General features: G+C 40.5%; 1 protein-coding gene across 1 annotated transcript; it reads right to left on the minus strand.

The window, feature by feature from the left end:
- Positions 1-507: 507 nt before the first annotated feature.
- Positions 508-24322, minus strand: LOC308652320 (piggyBac transposable element-derived protein 2-like; the record flags this gene model as incomplete). Its single annotated transcript, XM_081300064.1, has 3 exons — positions 508-2324; positions 19438-19520; positions 24291-24322. 3 exons carry the CDS (start codon positions 24320-24322, stop codon positions 508-510), a joined length of 1932 nt encoding a protein of 643 aa, XP_081156190.1.
- Between the last annotated feature and the right edge of the window lie 2608 nt (positions 24323-26930).

Consider the following 26930-nt stretch of genomic DNA (forward strand, 5'->3'; position numbering starts at 1 on the left):
ATACAGTTTTTCTTTGATTATTCTTTTTATGTGGTGAGAAGTACAGGGATTGAACCCAGGGGCACTCAACTACTAAGCCACATCTCCAGCCCTATTTTGTATTTTATTTACTCTCAATCCTCCTGCCTTAGCCTCCCTAATCACTGTGATTATGGGTGATTACAGGGGTGCGCTCCCACAACTGGCCCCTTTGATCATTCTTGTCAGAACTTAAATATACCCCGAAGCAAGATTTTTATTTATTTGGATAAGTTTAAATAAATAATGGTACAAAATACAGATTTGCAAACATTCATGATTACTAACACAAACACTACTTTATATTACATGTAGGCATATACAATAATAAAAAAGATAATAATAATGGGGATAAGGAGAAAATACAAAACCAAGTCATTGAGAATTCAGGTCCTTTTTCCTACACAAATAAAACAGGAGAGCTCTAACTACTGGATGTAATTATCTGTAGACACCCCATTATAAACCAAAACAAGCATACCTTTGCCATCACCGGGTGTGGTACTCCCTAAAACACTTGGCGTGGACGCCTTGCTGGCACTTCTCACACTGGATGTTGGTCTGTGAGTGGCAGAGGGCACATCGGGTCCTCTTGTCCTGGTGGATAATCCAGTGCCCAATCATATCAAAGAGGCTCTCAGTTTCCAGCCGCCTGCTTCTCCTCCCTTGTGAGGACATGTCAGCATTGCTCTCCAGATACACACAGGCAACATATCTCCGGAAGGCAAGGAGGTCCACCTGTGCATCCTGGCAGCAGATCCTGTGCAGCTGCCATGCATTGTTGAGGGCAGCATCAATAATATAGCCAATGAAGCTCGAGTACCACTTCATGCCCCGGATCTTTACCTTGTACTTGGCAATATTCTGGTCCATCCTGCCAATGCCCCCCACCTTCTCCTGATACAGCTTCACCAGTGATGGCTGGTGGACCTGAGTTCGTGTTTTGGCTGCTCCCGAGTGACGGCTAGTCAGCCTCACAGGCTCTATGCCCACAGCATTGGAGCAGATGTTGACCATGCTGCTGTCATGCCAGCGGCACACAATGATCTCCTCGCTCTCGTCAACTTTGTAATCAAATGAGCCTCTCTTCATTTTTCTCAACTCTTTGGGATCTTTGAGGGGACATCGCTCAATCCTGTACTCACGAACAGTTCCTGTGGCCTTCACCCCCTTTTTCCTCAAAATGGACATCAATTTGACACTTGTAAAAACCTTGTCAAAAAATATGTGGTATGGCAGAAAGCCACGCTCCTGAAGTGCATCCACAAAATTTATGACCATACTGCCTCCGAGATCCAAGCCCTTGTCTGGCTTGGTGAATAATGTGCCTTGTGAAGGCTCAAACCACACCAAGTACTCTTTGCTGGTTGTCCCGCACCAGATTTTGTAGCCAAGTCTCACAGGTTTCCCTGAGTGCAGCTGCTTGGATCCCCAGTGCCCAAAGTATTCACACATGGACTCACCGAAGCTATAGAACTCTTCCAAGGGAGCATGCTTCTGGAAATTGCAGTTCATCCTGACGATAAGGGGCCTGACCTTGGCAAACCTATCACTTTCATCAAGTTCATTGTTATCTGCAAAATGGAGGTATGAGAAGATCAGTTCAAATCTGTCCCTTCTAATTGCATCAGCTACAAGATGATGATGTGAGTCAGGAGAGGTTTCCCAAAACATCCTTCTCCTTGGATAGGAGATATACCCACTTAAAATCAAAATGCCCAAAACACACTTCAATTCCTGGGCTGTGAGACCCAGGTTGACACTCTTCTGCCAAGCATAACGATTGCTTTCATTAACAATGAAATTAATTGTTCCTTCATCAAAAAACAGTTCAAAGAGGCCTACGGGACTTAGTTCCTGGTTTTTGAGGTCTTCAATGTGCGGATCTGATGCTGTCCAACTGCCAAATTCTGGTCGAATATCTCTCTTGGTCCAGACACGCTGAGGCTCCACTACTGCCTTCTGCCTCTTCTTAGCTGGCTGCAGCTCCAGGTCATCATTATCCTCCCCAGTGCCAGAGTCCTCAGACACAACGGACGCATGGAGCATACTGCCAGGCAGTTGAGCACCTCGCCGGCCATCTTCATCCCCAGAATCCTCATCTGTGAAGTCCCCTGCAGCATTGACGGGAGGCGCAATGAAAATCTCCTCCCTGTTGTTGCCAGACTCTTCCTCCTCCAAAGCATTCAGAACCTCAAGCAGCTTAGTGGACTTCACCTTTGAGCGGGCACCTCTTCTAGCAGTGTCAACTCTGCGATGACAAAAGACAGTCAGGGAGGGGCTACTCTGGACAGGCAAAACCTCAGCTGGAAAGAGGAGCCCACTGGGAGGTACTTAGATTAAACAGCCTCACAGATTTGTATCCACCAGGTACAACACCAGGTAGATAAACTTTCCAGATAATAGAGATTACACCTTTAAGTGCAGAAGTATTTTAATTATGAGAGGCATTCTAAAGAGGCATTATGCAATCCCTTTCCCTCATAGTGTTCCAAGTAGAGGATCCCCTCTAATAAATCCAGGTACCACTGTCTTCACCCCAGATAGCAGTCGACTGCCAATTGGAAGTCCAGTTGGAGTAACACCCAGGCTGTCCCCTCAGATTTGGACTCAATGGCCCCAGAAGCTCTGCTCTCATGTTTGACCTACCTATCTCTTCCCTGTGTCTGATTTATTTGACAAAAAAGATTCCCTCACTTCCCAAATTCTCAAACTCTCCCTAGTTGAACTTCATTTCCCAAATTCAAGAACTGAACAGACTCAGATTTCCAAATGGCTCTCTCACTGATCATCTTGCTGCACGCTAACGGCAATTTAGGAGCTGAACAGATTTGGAAAATCTGAAAACATCCCTGCCATTCAAACTCTCACCCTGTGGACATAGGTAACAAAGAGATGACAAGAGTTCCTTATATTTAATGGCACTGGTCAGAGGCTCAGAGTAGGAAAACTCTACTTTCAAACTGCACTTAGTTCTAACTGGAGGAAACAAATAACAAGTAGCTACACAGGTAGCAACAAATGCCATCCTTGCATAAAGGACTGAGACCAGGGGTGCTATTTTAAATAGAAAAGAGAATGGGGCTGGGGGTGTGGCTCAAGTGGTAATGTGCTCGCCTGGCACACGCAGGGCACTGGGTTCGATCCTCAGCACCACATAAAAATAAATAAAGGTGTTGTGTCCACCGAAAACTGAAAAATAAATATTAAATATGCTACACTCCCAAGACTCTAGTTATAACAACTAAAAAGTCTCCAATGTCCCCAGGAAGGACAAATCTCTCATTGCACTGAAACATGGCAGCCCGTTAGGTGTGTAGAATTTCAGAGAAAACAGTTCCTTGACCCTGAAAGCTTTGTCTAAACACAAAAATCCCAAATAGGGCCCAAAATCCGTTAACATCCAAAAAGAGGGCCAGTAGTGAAGGTTTTGTTGTTGCGTTTCCAACCACTATTTAACCTAGGTGTTTTGTTTGTTTGTTTGTTTGTTTTTGGTTGTTGTAAAGTGTGGTTCCAAAACACCTGAGTCAGAAAAAAAAAAAAAACAATGTGTGTGTGTGTGTGTGTGTGTGTGTGTGTGTGTGTGTGTATCATGGTCATTTGGGGCACATCCAAGTTTGTCATTGTTCAGTTCACACGTAAGCAAATTAAAAGGATAGAGGATGAGCCTTGGGAAGGTGTGGGTACTATTTTAGGCAAGGTGGTGCAGTTTTTTCCATCTTGCTTTCTTTCCCAGAACCTTTGCCTTATTTACTCATTCACTTATTCATTCAAGAAGAGTTTAAGGAGTGTCCATTCTGTAGCAGTCACTGCTCTGGGCACTGCTGCTAATACAGTGAGGAAGAAAAGGGGAAAAAAGCAGGCGGCAGAGAAGGGGAAGAGAAAAACCCTGCTATCATCATGATGCTTAAATTCCAGGGTGGGGATGCGGGGGACAGACAATAAATAAGCAAGTAAAATATACTGGTATGTGAAAGTGGAAATTGCTATGGAGAGAAAGTAGGTGAAGAGTATATAGAGAAGAGTGGGAGAAGACTGTAGTGAATCCAGTTTTGAAGAGTTTGTTCAGGGAAGACCTCAGTGAGAAGGTATATTTGAGGGAAAGCCAAAAGATGAAGAGCAATGTATGAGGAATTCAAGAGGAAAAATACTTGAAGCAGAGTGGATGGCACGACCAACGGCTCTGAAGTAGGAGCAAGCCTAGCCCAGCTGTGAGTATCACCATGGCTGAATCTGAGGGGTATCAAAGAAATGGGGTCAGAGAGGGGGTGAGATGAATAGGAAATAATGTGCTATGTGCGTAGTGTGCTTGATGACGGCTTTTTCAAGATCTTTATGATTTAGTGCAAATTTTTCCTATAATGTGGATACTTGCACATGTACTTTATTAAAATATAATCAAAAGGTCAGGGACAAGTCTAAATATGCAGTTGTGAAGAGCCCAGCTAGACATTTTCAGGGAATTGCTTTGAATTAAGCCACATTAATAATTCAAAGTCAAATCTTTTGAAAAATATTTCAAAATATAGGTAAAAGCAGGGAAAATAAGAAGTGGAATAGGAACTGGGAAAATTTCAGCCTGTTAAACCAGAATTTTCGGGGAAAATGCTTATTTTAAAATTGTGTTAGTAAGAAATAAGCTTTAAAGAAAAAATTGGAATAATTATTTAAATTAAGTGTATTATGCTGTGCATAAACTTTATAAAAAGACTTGGTATAGCTTGTTTATACTAGCTTGCTTTAGGAAATTGACACATTTTTTTAGAAGACTTATAAAAGTGCAACTAGAGGATGGGTGTGGTGATACTTGTCTGTAATCCCAGCTAACCAGGAGGCTGAGACAGGAAGATCACAAGTTTAAAGCCAACCTGGGCAATTTAACAAGACTGTCTCAAAATAAGAAATAAAAAGGGCTGGGGATGTAACTCAGTGGTAAGCTGTGCTGGTCTACATATAAAAGTCTCATGTCCATCAGGCAGTGACTAAATATCACCTATAGTTGAGATGTTGATGAATAATATTCAATTAAATTTCAGTTACTAGTTATTTGATTGCATCAAGGCCTTTGATGCCCATAACAAAACCATAACCTACCCAACAATTAAAAATGCCGTATGTGTGACACCACAGTCATGGGCAATAACTGGGAGTTCTACAGCCCATAACATGTGGTGTTCTTACCTTTAAGTGATGACATGAGGAAGATGCTGTCTCCAGCTGCTATGTTCTGGGGTTTTGGTGATGGTGGTGGAGTTGCTATTGTGGGTTTGGTTCATTTTATTTGTGGTGCTGGGCATAGAACCCAGTGCCTCACATACGCTAGGCAAGCACTGTATTACTGAGCTACTGAGCTGCACACCCAACCCCTCTAGCTGTTGTTAACAATAGACAAGAAGTCCAAGGGAAGATGCAGGGAGAGGAGGAGGGAAACTGAAGAGTCTACAGGCATATCAAGGCAGGGATGAAGGTGAGTGCAACCAGGGGTAGCAGAGGTAGTGCTGAAAAGTGGTGAGATTTGAGCTCTAGTTTAAAGGTAGAGCTGAAAGGATTTACAGATGTGAGTACAAGACACAATCCAGAATGGCCTCTATGTTTTGGCTTGAGCAAATGGAACTGTGGTGGTGCTGTCAGCTAAGACAGGGAAGATGCTATCCAGAGAGACCAAGCCAGGAGTGAAAAGAGATCAGAATTTCAGTTGACATATTTCATATGAAATGCCTATTAGACAAGCCATTGAACCTATTCAAGTTTAGGGAGGAGTTCCAAGCTAAAAAGGTGCATTGAAATCAGCAAAGTATAGATGATATTTACAGCAGCAGGCCCAGGTGAAAGCTCCCAGACATGAGGGTGAGTGGGTTGGAGAGCAGGGTTGGAGGTGAGCCCTTCTACAGCCACCCTGCCCGCCCCCACCAATATGTATGAGTTTGGTCATACCTTGGGGCTGGATTCCTGCCTATGCATTCAGTCCAGACTTCAACTGCCAGTCTGGAAGAGGACAGGGTACCAGGCTTCCAGATGTGGTCTGGGAGCTAAGGCAATTCTGACAAATCTCAACGAAGAAGTATAGAGTTATGTTTGAATAAAGAAATGGGCTTTCTCTAGAATTTAGGAAATGCAGCCTGAGTATCCTCTTGGCTTCTATTAAAGAGGCCCAAGTTCAGGGGTTCTATTTTATTGAAAATAAATGATCTGGACTGGAGCTATAGTTTGGTGATAGAGATGTGAGGCCTTGCATTCAATGTTGAGTACTGAAAAAGGAAGGAAGGAAATGTTCAAGGAGCAACTTAGTGATGATTGTTGGTTTGAGAGCAATTCAGTATGTTTTAGGAAGGATTCAACCAAAAGTTCTGTTTTACCTTCTGTAACAGAAACTCCAACTAAATACTAAGTGAAACAAGCCTGACACAGAAAAACAAATACATTCTGAGCTCTCTTATATGTAGAATCTAAAAATGATGGTTGCCAGAGGCTGCAAGGGAGGAGAAAGAGTTGGCAGATGAGTTTGTCAAAAAGTACAAAGTTTCAGTGAGACAAGATAATAGAGATCTATTGTACAGCATGGACTACACTTAATGATAATATATATTGAAAAGAGAGTATCTTAGTTTTGTTGTTGTTGTTGTTGTTGTTTTCTGCCCACAATACTACATGCTGGGTAAGCGATAGAGAAAAGGTTTATTTGGGGTTCATAGTCCTGATCCAAGGTCAAAGGGCCTCATCTGATTATAGCCTTCATGTTGACACAATCCAGAGGCAGCAACACAAAATGGTGAGAGTCAGACAATAGGCCTAGCCAAAATGGCTTTGGACCCACTCTTGAGTGGACCCAAACTTGAAATAACCCATTAACCTGTTCATCCATTAATTGAATGAATTGTTAAATTCATTATTTGGGACACAGTTCTAATCTCTTAAAGATTCCACTTGGCCTCATCTTTTAATAAATAATGATGGGGATTAAATTTCAGTATGAGTTTCAAAGAGGACAAACCATATTCAAACCATAGCAGAACTTAAATAAAATGAACTGAAATGTTCTCACTACAAAAAACACTGATAAATGTGTGAGGTGATAGACATGTTAATTTGATTGATTTAGTCACTTCACAATGTGTGTGTGTGTGTGTGTGTATGTGTATATATACACATATATATATCACAATGTTCATATATATCAAATATATGCTATACATATGTACAATTTTGTAAATCATACTTCAATAAAGCTTAAAAATGAGTCAGGTATATACAAGTAGACAATAGAATGGTCGTTACTAGGGTGGGAGGAGGATGACATGTGTAGAGTTGATAAGTGGATATAAAATTATAGTTATAAATGACAAATAGGTTCCATTTTGATGTTATGAAACATAGTGACTATAATTAATAGTAAGGTATTGCACACTTAAACATTTGTTAAGAGGATCAATCTCATATTAAGTGTTCTTACCATCAAAAACAAACCAAAACAAAGGAACACCAGGAAATTTTTGCAGGTGATGAAACAATTTATCACCTTGATCATGGTGATGGTAACACAATTGTACATATACATCCAAACTCATCAAAGCATATACTTTAATATTAGGCAGTTTTAAAATTTCAAGTATACATGTTTTAGCTTTTTTGCTTCTGTACTAAAGTATCTGCAGAACAATTTTAGGAGAGGAAAAGTTTATTTGGGGGCTCATAGTTTCAGAGGTCTCAATCTATAGACAACAGACTGCATTCCTCAGGGCTCAAGATGAGGCAGGACATCATGGCTGAAGAGTGTGGCAGAGGGAATCAGCTCACAAGATGATCAGAAAGCAGAGAGAGAGGTCTCCACTTGCCAGAAACAAATATATAAATATACTCCAAATCCACACCCCACCACTTCGGTTACCACTCAGTTAATCCCTATCAGGAGATTAATTCACTGATGGGTTAAGACTCTTATAGTCTAATTATTTCTACTCTGAACCTTCTTGTATTGTCTCACATGTGAGCTTTTAGGGGACACCTCACATCCAAACCATAGCAATACCTCAGTGAAGCTTTTCCTCAGGGAAAGAATAAAATCAGCAAGGGTAAACCACATATAGAACCGAGGAAAGACCAGATACAGGCTTCTACTTGTGCCTTTCCAGTGCAACAGTATAGACAGTGTTCATTTTGCCAGCAACTGTTCATGATTACACACACAGACTATTGTCAACTAAGTAATCTCACCTGAGCCTAGGATTTTACTGGGATGTGGTCAAATAGCAGATTGACCACTGTGTGATTGACCTCCATCCCCACTACATGTCCCAAGGCCTCCATCATAAATCATGTTGTTAACATAGATTTCCTGGGGTGAACCAAGTCCACAGATAAACAAAGACATTCTTATCAGGAAGTTTATTGGAAGGGTTTGGAGATTACCATCCAGGAAAAAGAAAGGCCTTAATTTGGAAGTCCAGGATTTAGATGTTCCAAAACTTTGAGTCAAATCTATACTAAAAAGGACTTAGGATTTTTCAATCTGTTGGTCATCACCTAAAAATGTACAAATTAGCTATAAAATCTTTGGTTATAGGAGGCTAGAATTTTCTTCAAAAACATATTTTAAAGTGTCTTAGACCACAATCTTAAGACTCTTTGTCAAAGTACATATCTCTTGTTGAGCAAGAAAAATATCAAATCTCTGAACAAAACATCCTCAAAATCAGTGGAGAAATCCAAAAAGTGTAACCCATATTCCACATCTATAATCACAGATTTTCTCAGAAATATCCATGGCATACCCTCAGGCTGTCAGACCCCTGTGTTGATACACAGAGGAGAGAATAGCGCTAGTTTCTCTCAGTTGCATTGACCTTGGGCGGTGTTTTTTTCCCCTGGAGAGAAACAGTAATGTAGTGAGCAATGTCCAGCATTTCAAAAAATCAAACAAGGAAAACAAGGCAAAAATCTCAGAGCATCACACCTGGAAGAGATAAATCCATTTGCACAACTTTTTTCTTGCTTATGTATATTGCTGTATACAGCAATGAGAGTGCATGAATATGTATATGATTTGTACCTGGGGTGTGTATGGTATATGCATGAGCGTGTGAGTATATATATGATACGTTTATTGTGGTATATAGAATGTATAGTATTTGGTATGTATGTGTGTGTGTGTGTTGCATGTGTATGTAATATGTGTGTGGTGTGTGCTATATATGTATATAGTGTATGTGGTGTGGTGTGTGCTATAGGGTTGTAGGTCTCTAGAGTGTTTGTGGTGTGGGGGTGTGTGTAGTATTATGTGATGTGTGCTACATGGTTGTGGATCTGTATGGTTTGTATATAGTGTATGTGATGTGTGTATGTGGCATGTGTTGTATAGGGGTGTGTAGCATGCATAATATTTGATGTGGATGTGTATGCATGTGGTACATAAGTGCGCATGCTTTTGGTGTATAAGTGTGTGTGTGATGTGTACATGCAGTGTATAGCGTGTGCTGGGGGTGTGTCGTTGTATGTGTAATGACTCCTTTCACCTTTCAGCAGTGAGAGGCCATTGGTGAGTGGGGCCAGGAGACTTAAATCCAGACACTATCTCTTAGGAAGTTTGGAACTCTAGATAAACTTCTTAATTTCATTTTGTTTCAATACCTTTATCTAAAAAATCATGAACTTAATAATAGTATCTTCTTTATACATCATAAGAATTAAGTTAAAAATACTGAATAGAAAGCATTTAGTGAACAGTATCTGGCTCAGTAAGTGTTGTTTATTTTTACCATCCTTCTTGTTATTATTATAGGTCATGGTCAAATGTGTGAGAGAAAATGAATTAGAGCACAGAACTAATGAAACCAAAGCCTGTCTAGCCAGCCACATTTTCTATCCTATAATGAGGGATAGGGGTTTCCCATAGCCAGAATCCAAGTAGGGGAAGTCCTTATGGGAAAAAATCCCCCTGAAGGCATGCCAATAAGCAGGCTTACTTCCCAAAGCAGAGCCCAGCCCCTCACCCAGGCTGGTTGTGGCATATTTTTCCCCCATCATCTCCTAATTCAAATTCTTTTCCTTGCTGATCAAGATGAACATCATCAGTAATAAGATGGATCAACAGTATACACCTCCCTGATATGATGTTCTGAAGAGTGCAGAGCATCACTTCATTAGCATTCTTGTCAAAAATGCATGTTCTTGGGCTGGAGATGTGGCTCAAGCGGTAGCGCGCTCGCCTGGCATGCGTGCGGCCCGGGTTCGATCCTCAGGACCACATACCAACAAAGATGTTGTGTCTGCCGAGAACTAAAAAAAAAATAAATATTAAAAATTCTCTCTCTCTCTCTCTCCTCTCTCACTCTCTCTTAAAAAAAATCATGTTCTTCTTTGCATAATGAGCAAGCAGCCAACAAACCCAAACTGAGGGTCATTCAACAAGAGAAGTAAGTAGCATTCTTAACAAGAAGGGTCCAGTTATAAAAGACAAAGTCTAAGGAAACATTGGAAAGGCAAAGAAACAAAGAAGAGATGGCAGTCAGGAACCTTGGATTGGACATTAGTGTGGAAGGTCATGAAACTTGAGTAAGACCTATAGTTTGTTATTTTCATTGTATCAATTTTAATTAACTGGTTTTGAAAACTATGCTATGGTTATTTAAAACAGTAGCCTCAAGAGAAGCTGAGAACGTAGTGTGGGATATGGTGTTTATTATTCTTGTAGCTTTCATGTAAGTCTAAATTTATTTATTTTCAGAATAAATACTACACTTACATGTCCTATCCATATGTGTATGCATACAAATATATACAAATGACATTTATGAGATATATCAGTATCACACTATAATTCAAAAAAGTTAATTAATTAAAAATAAAAAAATAATATAAAGTTATATCACATTTGGTTGCCAAGCCAGCCTCACACCACAGAGTTGAAGCCAAGAATGGGGGAGCTGGGCATTTTTTTTAACTCCATATATACTTTTCACCCAACATGCAAACCAGATTCTCCAACCCCCATCACCCTTCCCAATGCCCAGGAAGATAATTTCCTCATTTTACCAGCACTTTTTGTTCAATATCTGAGTCTATATCATTTGAATTCAAAGAAATCAAAATTTCAGATGGAGAGAAAATGATCCCTGAAGAATCCTTGAAAGTAATAAATCCCTTGGTACTAAATCAACAATCATCCTTACTTCTCAGCACAAGAGAGTAATTAGTTCCAGAGAGGAGAACTCTATTTAGATGATCACATTGGAACTGATCAAGATAATAGCATTTCTATTAATGGATGTACTTGAGATTTTCTAATTAGCCCACTCTTTGCAAATAATGATCCTTTCATTATAAGTTCCCTGGTGGCTGTTTTCATTATCATAGGAAGTAAACATCAGGTGGGGTTTGGGTTCTTTCTCCTCCTCCTCCTCCTCCTCCTCCTCCTCCTCCTCCTCCTCCTCCTCCTCCTCCTCCTCCTCCTCCTCTTCTTCTTCTTCTTCTTCTTCTTCTTCTTCTAAGTTTACTATAAAACCCTCCAGGGAGGATCCCAAGAGGCTTGTGTGATAAGGTTTTGTTGTGGCAATCCCACAGGCCCTGCTAACACTCTTGCCAACCTGACCCCCACAAGGTCAGGCTGGGGCCACAGCCAGAGCTTCCATTCACAAAGTGCTGCCTCTACGAGCAGAAGCAGTAAGCGGCAAGACCAGGATGCGCTATGGGGGACCAGGCATTTTTTAACTATATAATACACTTCCCAAAACATGCAGACCAGATCTTTCAACCATATCACCCATATCAATGCCTAAGAAGATAATTTCCCCACTAAAACAGTGCTTTTGTTCAATAACTGAGTCTGTGTAATTTAAATTCAAAGAAATCAAACTTTCAGATGGAGCAGAAATGATCCCTGAAGAATCCCTGAAAGGAATTGTCAGATCAGGCGAGGAGGGCAGCGACCAAAAGAGGCAGATTTAAAAAGGGCCACCGAACAAGGCTTTATTGAGATATATCACTCCCCGGTGGGAACTCGATCAGACCCACAGAGTGGACAGGAGAAGGGTCTCAGGAGAAACCGCGTGGAAGCTCGACTGGACTGGACTTATATGGGGCTTACAGCAGGAAGGGAAGGGCTTGGGACAGAAAAAGGTGTTTTTAGCATCCCTTGTCCCTTTGGAGTTGGTCAGGGGAGTTGGCTGAACTCCAGGATTGGCCAGGGGGTCCTGCTGATTGACAGGCCTTAGAAGGAGATCTCGCTGATTGACAGGTGTTTCCCCAGCACCTGATTGATGTTCCTTTCCTGCTTTGTTCTAAGTTGCCACCATGTCGCCACCACTTGCCTAACAGGAATAAATTCCTTGGTACTTAATTATCAATCACCATCACTTCTCAGCACAAGAGAGTAATTAAATCCCAGTCATTTAGGTATTACATTAGGATTGTGGAGATAATAGCATTTTACTAATAGATGCACCCTCAGGTATCATGCTTTGTGATATGGATAACTAACCTCTGGCTTTATGCTAATAAAATGTAAGCCTCCCTGAAGAAATTTGGCATGTGATAGACACCAAGAACTCCATCTTCATTACTTTCCAGTTTGGGCATGTAGCAAATTGGTGCAAAATGAAAGTAAGCTCAGCAAGGTCTTTGGCAACCATTATTTGCACAAAATTTCTTAAGAAAGACTATGGAAGGGTAGGAAATCTTGCTTTATATAATGAAAACATTGTGTTCTAATAGCAACTCTGACATATAGGCCAATCTCAAGGGCTGACTATGTTTATTTAGGAACTACCATTTGCATGTGTAGTGGAATTAAAATGGGACTCTTTCTGGTTCCTTCTGAACTGAGTTGCACACTGAGGGAAAGCCAAATACACAGATGCAGAATTTAGGAAGGAAATGGCAGGCAAACAGGTCCTGGTTCCTCTGTTATCAAATCTATAGAGAACAGGATTGAGACAGAGGTAGAAGGAGTGGTAAGGTTGTCTTATCAAGCATCTTCACTCCCTAAGGATCCCACCTCCCCAACTCCAAATGGCACTGAATGGAAGAGGGTGTTTTCATTAGTTCCAAGACTAATTTGAAGGGTTTTGTTGTTATTGTGGTTGTGGTTGTGGTTGTGGTTGTTGTTTCTGGACTGAGTCTGTGTTTGGAAATTAAAATGCTCATAGCTCAGTTGGGTACTATATAATTTTCTATGACTGATGTAACAAAATAACACAAATTTAGTAGCTTAAAACAATACACATTTTTTTTATCTTACAGTCCTACAAATCATAAGTCTGACACAGGTGTTGGGAGCCTAAAACCAAGTATCGGCTGGGCCATGTTCCTTCTGAAGGCTCTAGGAGAAAATACATTTCTTTGCCTTTTCCTTTCCTTAGCTCACCCATGGCCCTTCTCCATCTTCAAATCCTTGAATGTCAAGCTGAATCATTCTCACAGCACATCACTCAGGACTGCTCTTCTGTCTCCTTCCTGTGATGACATTCACCCAAATAATTCAAAATAATCTCCCTCTTGTAAGGTCTGTTGATAAGGATCCCTGTTCCATGTGAAACCTTAATTCTCTTTTACCATGTTATGAAACACAGTTAAAGGTTCTGGGTATTAGGATGTGTACTTCATTGGGGAGCAATTATTCTGCCCATCACAGGTACAAAAGAATAAGCACAAGTGCTCTTGTGACTACTTCACATTTACAACCAGAGGAAGGAGCTGACTAACATTTTTAAGGAATTATGGGAGAATGTAAAATTGTGTTTAACTTTTTCACAAGTAATGATTGATCATTATACTGCTTCCAAAAGCAAAAGAAGCGGAAAGACATTCTTCAGTCTTAGAGAGCTGCATATAATGTAGGGGAGGCTTGAGTAACACTAACAAAATCATTAGTGAGTAAGGCATGACTAAAACATATAATTAAGTCTTAAATTGTGTCATCCAGATTGTAGATTACATACTTTAATTCAGACAAAGGGAACAGATAAATCAGGTCTCATTATTTGAGAAGTTGTCCTTGTAAATTTTCAATGGAAATTGTTTTTCAAATTATAAACATAATACATGTTCATTATTAAACATAATACATGAGCATGTATTAAAATACATGTTTATTATTAAATAATTTCAGGCAAGGAAGAAAGCAGTTAAGGAGATTGCTCATCACCTGCCTTTTCCCAGGCAACCCACCCTCCAGGTAACCAGCATCAATATTCTTGCAAATAACTGACCAAAATTTTCCTGCATACTAACACACACCACTCATATATAAAATAAAATCTGTTGTTTGTTTACCACATTATGACATGTTTTAATTTTTTTTTGGTTTTTATTCAATATATCATTGACTTCTATATCAATAAATTTAATTCTACATCACTATTTATAATGGCTGAAAGGTATTCTGTTATTTCAACTTACAATTATTTATTTAACAAATACCCTAGTGAATGAACCATATTTATATTTTTTCCAGGTTTCTCTTATAAATATGCTTTTGTGAACTTTCTTTACATATACATCTCTGTAACATTTGAATAATTATTTTTCCAGGGTAAATTCTTGGAAGTATAATCTTTGAGTAAGAGGAAATAGGTTTCTTTTAAATTTTACATATACTACCAAATTGTCCTCCTGAAAATTTATGCCAATTTATTTTTCTTAACCTTGCAAATTTGTTATTGAATTTAAATAGTAAAAAATAAAATAAAATAGTATGCCATTTCAATTTGAATTTTCTGTGCTTATTGCCCATTTTATTTCTTCCTTTATGAATCAGAAGTTCATTTATTAGACTAATTGGTAAAAGAACAAATATTAAGAACATTACCTGTTGGTTATGATTTGCATAACTTTTCTGTTTATGCTTTGTCTTTTGCTATATTTTACACAGATTTCCAATTTTCTTTATTACGTGTTAATTTTTCCCTTTTAATTTCTTTCATGTTTGGCTTTTAATATTATATTTAGAAATATAAAATAATATAATAATATTATTATCACCTCAAGACAATTATATCAATAGAAATATTAAATAATATAATATTATTATCACCTCAAGATAATAAAATAATTTACCTGTGTTGATAGATAGTACTTTTAATTCTCCCATCCCCCTTTTTTTTAAGTCTAGAGAATTCTCAGAACTTGGTATTGCCTGTAAAGCCTCCTCATAGAGACATGATAGAGCAACTAGGTATCAGAATCTCATGGACAATATTTATAACAAAATCAGGTCACAAGTTTCCCCACAAACCCAAAGTACCAATGTATAATGACAAAATACTAAGTTTCAAGAACACTGTGTAACCAGGGTCTGTGTGGAGTGAAGAAAAGGGGTGTCTGACAACAAACAAACAAGAGAACCACAAAATTGCCAATAGATTGTCTACTGAAAAGTTCAGTCAGCCAATTTTCAGATGGAGCTGTTGATTGTGCTCTGAAAGATCAGGGATAAAGCACAAATCACAGAGAAAGCCAGCACTTTTTTGAATGCTTCACAAAAATAACAATACAAGAAGGAATTCCATGAAGCTAGAAAAATTATCCTAACCAGGCCTCCTTTTAAATATACAGAAAAACTAACTTTTTAAATCAAGGTTAAATTCCATGCAGTATTATGAGAAAAAATAAAACAGTGGGATAAAGTTCCTTCACATATGGAAATATGCCCACAAAACAGATCAAACTGTAACTTCTTTCAAAAAGACATTAAGAAATAATATGGTACAAAAGAATGATAGCAATCAAAAATTGAAAAACTCAGGAACTAATTAAAATAAATGAAAAATTTGTTATCACAAATGAAGCCTAAACTAGAAGGAATATAATAATAAATGAGCATAACATTTATGTTCCCCCAAGAAAGGGCTAGAGGTGTAGCTCCCCATATGGTAGAGTGCTTGCCCAGCAAGCATCAGGCCCTGGGCTCAATACCTAGCAATGAAAAAAGTAAAAGAAAAAAAAACTCAAAGAGAAATAGAAGATGAAAAGAAAGAAAATTTTTAAAATTGAGAAATAAGGAAAAAGCCAAAAAAAGATTCAAAACAAGGTTTAAAATACTAATAAAAAAATAAATAAAGCCAGGTGCGGTGGTGCATTCCTGTAATCCCAGTGGCTGAGGCAGAAGGATCGTGAGTTCAAAGCCAGCCTCAGCAAAAGCGAGGTGCTAAGCAACTCAGTGGGACCCTGTCTCTAAATAAAATACAAAATAGGGCTGGGGTGTGGCTCAGTGGTCCAGTGCCCCTAAATTAATCCCTGGAACACTCGTGTGCTCCCCACCACTGTCCCCCCACAAAAAAAGTAGATAAGAAAAATCCACCATATAGATAAAGAAAGACAAATTAGGAAACAGAACATATTCTGAAAACCATATTCAAAAAATTTTTCAAGAGAGATTTCAATGTGATCCTGCAATTTGTACACGTGGGAAAAATAAGAATTGATACCCCATTTGAATCAAATGTATGATATATGATATGTCAAGATCATTTATTAGTTTTGAGCAACTAATAAAAATTTTTTTAAAAGATTTTTACCTATATTTTGAAAGAGTACACAATAAACTTTAAGTATATTGACTTAGAATAATACCAAGATATACAGTAGTAAAGTTGTTAAATTAAAAAAAAATAAACTTCATTTGGGCATGTAGGTAAAAAGAGCAAGTGTTGTCAAAAGATAAGAACTGCAAATTCTCCTGTACGTAGACACTAAAAAACAAGTTGATCTGAAAGTAGAACAGTGATTACAGAGATTAGGAAGTGGGTGGGGGAAAGGGCGGGGTTGGATTTGTCAATGGACATTGTGTGCAGGTATGGAAATATCACTGTGAACCACATTAATATGCACAACTAATATGAGTTAATAAAAAAAAGTTGTAGTCAAGAAAAACTGAGGAAGTAGCCATCAATTCTGAGTCATGCTGGGGTCCTGGGTGAGAGATTTAGGAAACAAATGATGACTCCGATCCTCTCCAAGCCATAGCTCCACAACTATTTAAAAAATAAAAACTACTCATGACACTTTTTCAAGATGGTAAGTTATCTTCATCAGCCAAAGCATTACTATTCAGCCATTTGTCATATAACAATATATAGTGGTCTTCAAGACAGCCTCCCACTAGAAATATAATTTTTGTCCAAAATATTTGTTCATTTGGGACAACAATATCTCTAAAAGTGCACAGCAGATTTTTTTTTCAGTAGAATTTAAAGAAATGTCTACTAAAATTTTATTCATTCATGTAAAAAATAACTCCTGAATGCCTAGCATTTGCCTGGCACTATGCTGAGCACTGGGGAGGCTATGGCAAACAGGACAAAGAGGTCAATCTCAGCCTTTGTGACATCCACAGTCTAGCCTAGGAAAAATTGATATGCAAAATACAACCTAATAAACATTTCAGCCAAGTCTAAACATACAAAATACTGCAGAGTGTAGGACACTTGCCAGAGTAGCCCAAGCCTTTCTCAATCTTAAATACCTATCACTGAGCAATGTGTCCCCCAGAGGTCTTTCCCAAATAAGGGACTTTCCCAAAATAAGGGACTTTCTATACTAACACATAAACAATCAGCCTAGAACCAACCAAGATGTTTGCTCACCCTGGCTTCTGTCATGATGTTCACCCTACATGTTCCCCACATTGTTTTCTTCCCCTTCTTCCAAATGTCCCCTGCCCAAGTTGGATCCTCAACACACCAGAAATGTCTTTCTTTCAGTTCTCTCCAACCTCTGCTGGGTGAGGTTTTGCCTCATATTTCAAGGCTTAACCTATATCCCAGTTTAGTCAAACTTTCCCTATCTATGATTTGCCTCCTTTTTATCCTTACTGTTACAAAGTAGGTAATAATGAGCAGTGAAATGCATAGCAAGGTCAAAAGTGTTCTTTAAATTACTTTAGTATCTTCTTTAAATTACTTTCAAAGTGGAAAAGAAAGCAAATGGTGGCAGTTAATCTGTAGAAAATAAACAAAAATAAAGATGCTATTTGGAAAACTCACCAAGAGAAAATGATTAATGGAACTAACTCTTGACAGAGTTCGTGGAGATTAGTGTGAAGCCAGAAATTATGGCTATATTTTGGCTTCATTTCTCTGGAAAGGAAGGCTTCTTTAGTAGCACAAGTGCACTAAGGAAATTCTGACCAGCTACTGACCCAGTGCCCACATTTGCATGGGATTGACTTGTAAGTGAAGCCCCCCTAAAAAGATTGGCCACCAAGACAGTTCTGGAGAGGACTTACTACTGTCAAAAACTCCACTGCCCCATGGGAAGGAGGAATTGAACACCTGATTGGTGAAGGTTGCCGGTAAACTCCAAACAGTAAAAAATTAAGAGACAATGTTGTCTCTTTTGTCTTTCTCTTCTCGGAGAGGCCCACTCTCTCTCTCTCTTGAGAATGCTCTTTGCTTGAGCCTCACTTCATTTTTACTTAACTTTCACCTTACTTCTACTTAATAAAGTCCTCTTGCATGGCTTTTGATGTCTGACTTTAAATCTTCTTTCATAGGAACACAAGAACTGAGGTTTGGAGTTTCAGCTCCCTGCTTTCCTGTGACACATACCACTCATGATTAAAAGGTGACAGTACTGTGGAAGAAATAAAGCAGACCAGAGGTGAGAGTAAGATAAGTGAGAAGGCAACACTTGAGCAAAGGGTTTAGGAGGTGAGGTCTGGTGGGAAGACCATTTTAGGAAACAGAGAACAGCCAGATCAAAGAAAAAAGTAAAAGAAAAAAAATAGCAATGAAAAAAGTAAAAGAAAAAAAAAACTCAAAGAGAAATAGAAGATGAAAAGAAAGAAAAATTTTAAAATTGAGAAATAAGGAAAAAACCAAAAAAGATTCAAAACAAGGTTAAAAAATACTAATAAAAAATAAATAAAGCCAGGTGTGGTGGTGCATTCCTGTACCTCCTCTGCAGGAGGCCAGTGTGATTGAAGCAGAATCGAAGAACAGGAGCAGAGCCAAGTTCGGTAGGCCCAGAACTTTTCTTCTGATTGAACAAGGAAGCAAGGTGGGAAGGAGTGGAGGGAAACCAGGAGATTGGAACTTTGATCTATTTGAAAATGATCCCTATAGCAGCCTTGAGGCTTAAACTTTATTCTGGTCCCAATGGGGCAGACAGCCCCTACCCACGGTCGGTGACAAAGAGTTGAGGACAGCTGCTGCCATGAGGCAGCTACATGCCTGAGGAGGAATAATACCAGGATGGCATCCACAACACACCTCCACCATACATGCCTTCACCACATTCATGTCTCCACCACTTGCACATCTCTACCACATATCCGCACCCCTCCGCCATGCCCCTCCAAATTTCCACTTCACCGAAAATTGCAACAACCCAGTGCTCCCTGTTCCCTGCCTTCTTTTATTTTTCTACTTGGCAAAGTTACCATCCAACGGATAACAGGTTCTTTACTCTTGTTTGGTCTTCATTCACACTGTAAGTCCACAAAGCCACCATCTTTGTCTACTTTGTTTACCAAAGGGCTTTGATGGCTCCACTGGGACGCAGGTGTATTTCTAAGAAACAGAAGGAGTGAGTGTGAATGAGGGATCAATTGAATGTTCAAGATCATTCCAAACACCTATTTAATGTAAGCTAATAGGGACCACTTGAGGGCAGGAATTTCAACTTTTTCTTTTTAGTCATTTGATAAACACTAATTGACCCTGTGTCTCCAAGTCTGGGAAGTATGCAGCGTACATTTTCTTCTCCATTCCTTTCTGTTCTTCAGTTGAACCTCATTTTAAATGAAATCTAAAATAGCCCAAGGGGCTGGCATTTTGTTGAGGATTTGCTTAACTGTAATGAAGGAGTGAGGAAGGGAAGGAGGGAGTAAGTCCAGAAAAGAGGGCACAACCTCCTTTAATTCTGTTTCCAGCACAGCAAACCCAAGGATGAGAACTTTTTTGTATTCCCTTTGTTAATCAGTCCTTTAACCTGTTCCAGAGGAAGGTATCTGAGGCCAGGTGAAAAGATTAAATGCCATGATGGAAAAATTATTATCTTTATAATAATCCTGAGGAGTGTGAGTCATTCTGTTATCTCTTACTTCTTATTCCTCTCCTCCCAGCACGTGTCCAGACAGGGAAGCATATACTGATGTTATCTCCAAAATGAGCCCATGCAGAGGGCTCTGGGGCCTCTGAGAACCAAGGGAAGAATCTCCATACTGTTTCCAAAGTGGTTGCATCAATTTTTAGTCCCTCCAGCAATGTATGAGTGTACAGTTTTCTCCACATGGTCACCAATACTCATTGTTACTTGTATTCTTTATTGTTGCCATTTTGAATGAAATGAGATCATATATCTCTGTATAGTTTTAATTTGCATTTCTCTGATTGTAAGAGACATTGAACATTTTTAATATATTTGATGGTCATTCATATTTCATCTTCTGTGAAGTACCTGTTCAGTTCCTTTGCCCATTTATTAATTAGGTTATTTGGGGGGTTTTGGTGTTAAGTTTTCTGAGGTTTTTTTTTTTAATATCCTGGAGATTAATGCTGTATCTGAAGTGCAGGTGGCAAAGATTTTCCTCCCATTCTGTAGGCTCCCTCTTCACATTCTTGATTGTTTGCTTTGCTGTGAAGAAGCTTTTTAGTTTGATACCATCCCATTTAATGATCGTAGATTTTACTTCTTGTACTTTAGGAGTCTTTTTGAGGAAGTTGGTTCCTAAGCTAACATGATAGAGTGTTGGGCCTACTTTTTTTTTCTGGTACATTCAGGGTTTATGGTCTAATGGCTTTGATCTACTTTCAGGTTTTTGGAGGATGAGAGAGATCATTCTGCTACAAAGGAATTTCCAGTTTTCCCAACACCATTTGTTAAAGACGCTATCCAATGTATATTTTTGACACTTTTGTCTAGTATGGGATAACTGTATTTATGTGGGTTTGTCTTTGTGCCTTATATACTGTTCCATTGGTCTACATGTCTGTTTTGGTTCCAATACCATGCTGTTTTTGTTATTATTTCTCTGTAGTATAATTTAAGTCTGGTATTGTGATGCCTCCAGCTTCCCTTTTCTTGCTAAGGATTGTTCTGGCTACACTGGGCCTCTTATTTTTCCAAATGAATTTCATGACTGCTTTTTCTATTTCTTTAAATAATGTCATTGGGATTTTAATAGGAATTGCAGTAAAGTGTATAGCACTTTTGGTATTATGGCCATTTTGATAATATTAATTCTGCCTATTTAAGAACATAGGAGATCTTTCCATCTTCTAAGATCTTCAATTTCTTTCTTTAGCATTTAGTAGTTTTCCTTATAGAGATCTTTAACCTCTTTTGTTAGATTGATTCCCAACTATTTTACTTTTGAGGCTATTGTGAATGGGATAGTTTTCCTAATTTTTGGCTGATTTATCATTGGTGTATAGGAACACAATTGATTTATGGGTGTTAATTTTTTATCCTGCTACTTTGCTGAATTCGTTCATGAGCTTTAAAAGTTTTCTGGTGGAGCTTTTTGAGTCTTCTAAATATATGATCATGTCATAGGCAAATAGGGATACTTTAGCTCTTCTTTTCCTATTTGTTCCCTTTTAATTTCTCTCTTTTGCATAACTTCTCTGGCTAGGGTTTCAAGGACTATGTTGAATACAAGTGGTGAAAGGGGGCATCCCATTTTGTTCCTGTTTTTAGAGAGAATGCTTCCATTTTTTTCCATTTAGAATAATGTTGGCCTTGGGTTTGTTATATGTAGCTTTTATGATGTTGAGTTATGTTTCTTCTCTCCCTAGATTATTTAATGTTTTAAACATGAATGCATACTGCATTTTGTCAAATGCTTTCTCTGCGTGTGTTGAGATAATCATGTGGTTCTTATCTTTAAGTCTATTTATGTGATGTGTTAAATTTATTGATTTTCATATGTTAAACCAGCCATTCATCCTAGTACCAAAAAAGAAAATTTATGTGTGTGTGTGTGTGTATTTTAATAAAATAAATAAAAATGTTGAAGGACAAAAAGTCACTGCTGCCAACACCCCACCCACCACTAGAGAACAATACTGTGTCCCAGATGGACAGATGGGATGAAAGGGTAGAAGAGACAGATCTCCAGAAGGAAGACAGCAGCCAGGAGACACATGGCCAGGGCAGAGAAGGCTGTTACTATGAGCATCACTAACAGCAGCAGAACCTCTAGTGTGCTCTCTCATCCTCCCAGAGGACACCTAAAGACTTCTGGTCATGCTAGAACTTTCTCTCCATGTGTAGCTCTAGAAAGAAGGAAGACCAGATTTAAAGGTGCAGAGAGAAGACATGTATGAGACCATACCTGGTCACTCAGGTCCACTTCTGTTAGGATGCTGGGAAACAGCGCCCAGTAGCTGAGTCACAGAGAAGGTGGGAGATAGAAACTGAGCATGGGTACACACCTACTCAGGCCCAAGCTATCTGATCCTGATGAGCCCAAGATTGGCCCACTCTCTTGCAACAGGCCAACAATTGCATCAGGATGAGAACATCTTCCTGGATGTCTGGCACAGAGGCACTGGCATTTGGTTGGGATTAACAGCACAATCTAAATCCCACCCCCTTCCTTTCTCTTCTGCAAACTTCTCTGGTGGGACCTGTCAGCAAAGATCTGGAAATCAGGGGAGAGATCAGGAAACTCAACCGCATGAAGATCCAGACCATAGGTTGATTATGATGAGCACAACAGGAAAGTCCTTATCCAGGACTCTGATCTCCACCTACCCTCCCAGACACCCATGACTTGGCTCAAGCCCTGGCTTTGTAGACATGGGTGCTAAAGGCCCCAGGCAAGCTCCCAGGTATCTTGATCCCTATATTTTGTCACAGCACAAACTTTTAGGATAAACATGCAGAGACTCTTTTCTTTCCTCTAGTGACCTTTCCTCTAATTGTCCTGCCTTCCTAGAAGGAGGTATTGTGTCTGAAGTCCAGTCCTTCTCCACCTGGACCAGGACCCCCATTGGCCACATCATCCATAGAGCTGTTTTCTTGGTGAGGAATCAGACAGGGTGCCAGTGAGAAAGGATGGCATGAGGATTGGGGTGGAGTAAGCCCCCACTTCTGTGATCCAAGGAGGGTCCCTTCTCTCTGCCTCTTGTCATTTCATCTTCTCATAAAGGTAAGATGGTCCTAGAGTAGCCCAGAGAAGAAGGGTGTAAGTGTAAGTTGTGTCTGCCCCACTATGTTTTATGGGTAGCAATCTGTTCTCCTGGGTCCCTGTTCTCTCTTCTTTCTGCTCTGCATGCTTCACCCCCACTCCCACCTCCATTAAGTTTTTTGAGGTCCCCTACTGTTCTTGAAGTAGAAAGTGGGTAGAGTCCTCAAGTGGAGAGGCAAAGGCAGTGGCGGTGTGCTTGGGGCCCCGTGACCCACATAGTCCCCCTGTTGGGCCTCATTTCACATACTTGATACCTCTGTGGAGGGCAGGGAAGGGCAGCAGTGCCAAAAGGAAGGAGCCAGGGCAAGGATTAGTGACAATCTCTTTTTCTGTATATGATGCAGGGGAACATGAGAAGACAGGGCTCTCGGTGATTCTCATCTACCCCAAAGAGTGGCTGTGGAGGAGACAGACAAGGTACACAAAGAGGAAGGCAAGCTGGGGGCTAATGGCAGGTCCTCAAAGGGCTGCCAGGCAGGGAACTTGCTTGAGGTCTCCCCCTTTACGGACTCAGTACCCTGCTCCTTCCTGCTCCTGCATCCTTCCTCTCCTCCTCCCATTCTCTTCCCACCTCCACCAGTTCTCCTACAATAAACAGATTCACCCATGGGGATGACTTTGGGGATATCAGAGTCCCTGCCAGAGTCCCCAAGAGAATTCCCTTCTCCAAGCTCTTTTGCCTCCCATCAGAGGACAAGCAAGTCAGGCGGCCCTAAGACAAGCCTTCTTGGGCAGGCTCCCAAAACAGGCTCCCCCAGGACAATCTCTCCTAGACTGGCCCCCTAGGACAGGCCCCCCAGAACAGGATCTCCTAGGACAAGGCCACCAGGACAAGATTTTCCAAAACAGGACCCCTAGGATGGGGTCCCCCAGGACAGGCTCCCAGCCACATGCCAGTGGTCTGGTCAGGCCCTCCCTTGGACAACACTTCTACATCCAGCCTTTCTCCAGGCTCTGAGTGGATCAGAAGAACAGAGGCTTGACTGGGCCAATGCCCCAAGTGGACGGACTCACCACCACCAACACACCAGTGACTGGGAGAGCCAGCAGCACTAGCATACATAGCTAGTGCCCCTCAGTCAAAACACAGGTCCTCAGGACACACTTGTAGCAGCCATTTCCCACCTTCCTGGGGGGTGCCTACCTTGCAGCCAGAAGTTCCTGGGGCAGCTCCATCCCGGCAGCCCACCCTTGAAAGCTGACCTGCTCACTGAGTCTTAACATGTGCTTGTGCTTCAGGCTGTGTTGCAACTTCAGCACCAGAGGTTGAACAAGATGTTTGATTTATTTCTTCTGGTTATGTGGCCCTGCCAGAGTCCCCACCACTCCCCCCCACCCCCAGTGTTTGACACATCCTCAGAAGCCAGGAAGAGCCAAAAGGAAGCTCATGTGTGTCTCATTTCTGACACACACTTGTGATGTGATTTGGTCCATCTTAGCAAGTTCCCCATTCCTGTAAGTCTTATTTTCCTCATCAAGAAACAACAGTAATAAGAGGACCTGCTTCCAGTTGTGTGGGATGTGGGGTGAGTAAAATAATCAGAGCTGGAATAGCAAGAGTGAGGTCAAAGTCCCATCCCAGGCCCTGGCCACAAAAAACACCCCCCCACAAGAGAATGGGGTTTCCCCAGCAATTTAATATTGGATTTTTTAAAAATAAATAAATAAATAAATAAACAAACTAAAAAAGAACTTTGTAGACTTTCATCTATAGGAGTTTAGCCATGTTTTACTTAGAATTCTACCTATCAGTGCTTAGGGCTTCTCAGGCCTTAATCAGTTCCTAGAAGCAAGGCAGGCAAGGCATAGCCCAAGAAGGCTCTCAACAGATGTGATCCCAAATCCCCAGCAGCCTCTGGCTCCTTGGCCTCTGGCTCCCCCTTTTGCTCTGGGCTCCACCGTCCTGCCCACCTCCCTGCCCACTTTACTTTTTCCAGAATGCTTTTCACCATCTGATATACTATATAGTTATTGTATTTATCTTCTATCTCCTCCACTCTTGTCTCTCTCCTTTATTTTTTGTTTTTTTAACCTAGAAAAAAACAATTTAGCATAGGGGGTGCCTTTTTATGGATTTGAATTTTTACACAGCAGTAATTTACACAGAGTACAACACAGACATCTTAATTGGTGAAACACTTGAGAGTAACTACTGCTCAGGTAAAATGATTTCCATTACTCTCAGAAAGTTCTGCTATGCTCCATTCCAGGAAATGCTTCCAAAATATAAGCCCTGTTATCACTTTTATCCCCACTGGTTAGTTCTTCCTGTGTTTAAACATCATGTAAGGAGAGTAACAAGTAGGTGTCATTTGTCTGGTGTCTTTTGTTCAACATTATGCCCAGGGATCTTTGGAGATGAGCAGAGTACTGTTGGGAGTCTCCCTGAGAACTCCCAGGCCTTTCAAATATGGTGGTGGGCAAATTGCTAGTGGGCAGCTAGAATTCCCTGGGCCTTTCAGATAAGGAGCCCCTAATGCAACATGGTGGCGGGCAAGTGGCCAATGGGTGGATAACAAGTTGTTTTGAAAACCTTCTAACTTGCTCTCCCATCTTCCTTACTCGTGGATGGTTCGTGCCCCCTATGAATCTTATGCAGGGTGGATGTGGGTGCACCATAAGTGATGACCTGACCTTTACTATGATTGGCCCCGGGAGCTTCCTGGTTTAAGATAACTGACTCTCACTTTCTATATAAGCTAGCAGCAGTTTTTAATAAAGTGCTTCATCTTTGTCACTGCTATCTGTGTGTGTGCATTTTAATCTCCAACGACGAACCTTGGCCTTTCATTGGTATATAGAGAAAGCTTTTTCCCTCTAGCTAGTTCACATGCTCTTGAGGCAGCTATAAGTTCTGCTTGTTGCTTGGTTGTGTTGGGATTGAGGCAATGAATGGCGCAGGAAGGCACCAGTCTGCGTGTTCCCTTAGGAGTTTGTGTAGAAGTGTGAGATAGGGCAGGTAGGACACAGGGGGAGGAGAAGTGATTGAAAAGCTTTGGGTGGTTAAGAAAGGGCACCCATAGAGTTGCTCAAAGGGGCTAAGGCCTGAGGGGGCCCTTGGGGCTTCCTGAATTCAGGTAAGGTCCAACAGCAGGAGATTGGGCCTAATTTCAATAGCAAGTTTAGTGAGATGATCCTTGAGAATGCCATTAGGCCTTTCAATTTTACCCAAGGATTGGGGTTGGTAGGAGATGTGGAGCTTCCAAGTGATCTTGAGGCCTTTGGAGACTAGTTGAACAACCTGAGAACTGAAGGCCAGACTGTTGTCTGACTGGACGGAGGCGGGAAGTTCGAACCTGCGAATGATCTGCTCAATGAGGATGGAGGCAACAGTGTCAGCAGTTTCCCTGGATGTAGGGAAGACTTCTATCCAACCTGAAAAAATATCAACCAAAGTAAGTAGGTAGCGAAGCTTTTTGTGCCTAGGCACAAGAGTGAAGTTGATCTACCAGTCTTTGCCTGGCTAGTGGCTCCTCATCTGAGGTGTGGGGAGTTTAGGTTTGATGCTTCCTTTTGGGGATGCTGTAGAGCAGACAGAATAAGCAGAGTGGACCTGCTGGAGAGTAGTTCTCATTCCTATGAAGTGAAAGAGGGGTTGTGAAAACTGGAAAAAGGGGCTAGAGAGGGTTTTAGATGGGCACAGAGCCAGAGGAGTTGGTCATGAGTCATAGGTCTCCATCTTGGGCACCAGGGAAGGTAGTCTTAAAGAAGTAGTTGATTGACTGACTGGTTGGTGAATCTATATTTCTGATCCTGCAGGAACTTCTGTAGGCAGTTTAACAGA

Source organism: Spermophilus citellus, assembly GCF_964194105.1.
Source record: "Spermophilus citellus genome assembly, chromosome: 1".
NCBI lineage: Eukaryota > Metazoa > Chordata > Mammalia > Rodentia > Sciuridae > Spermophilus > Spermophilus citellus.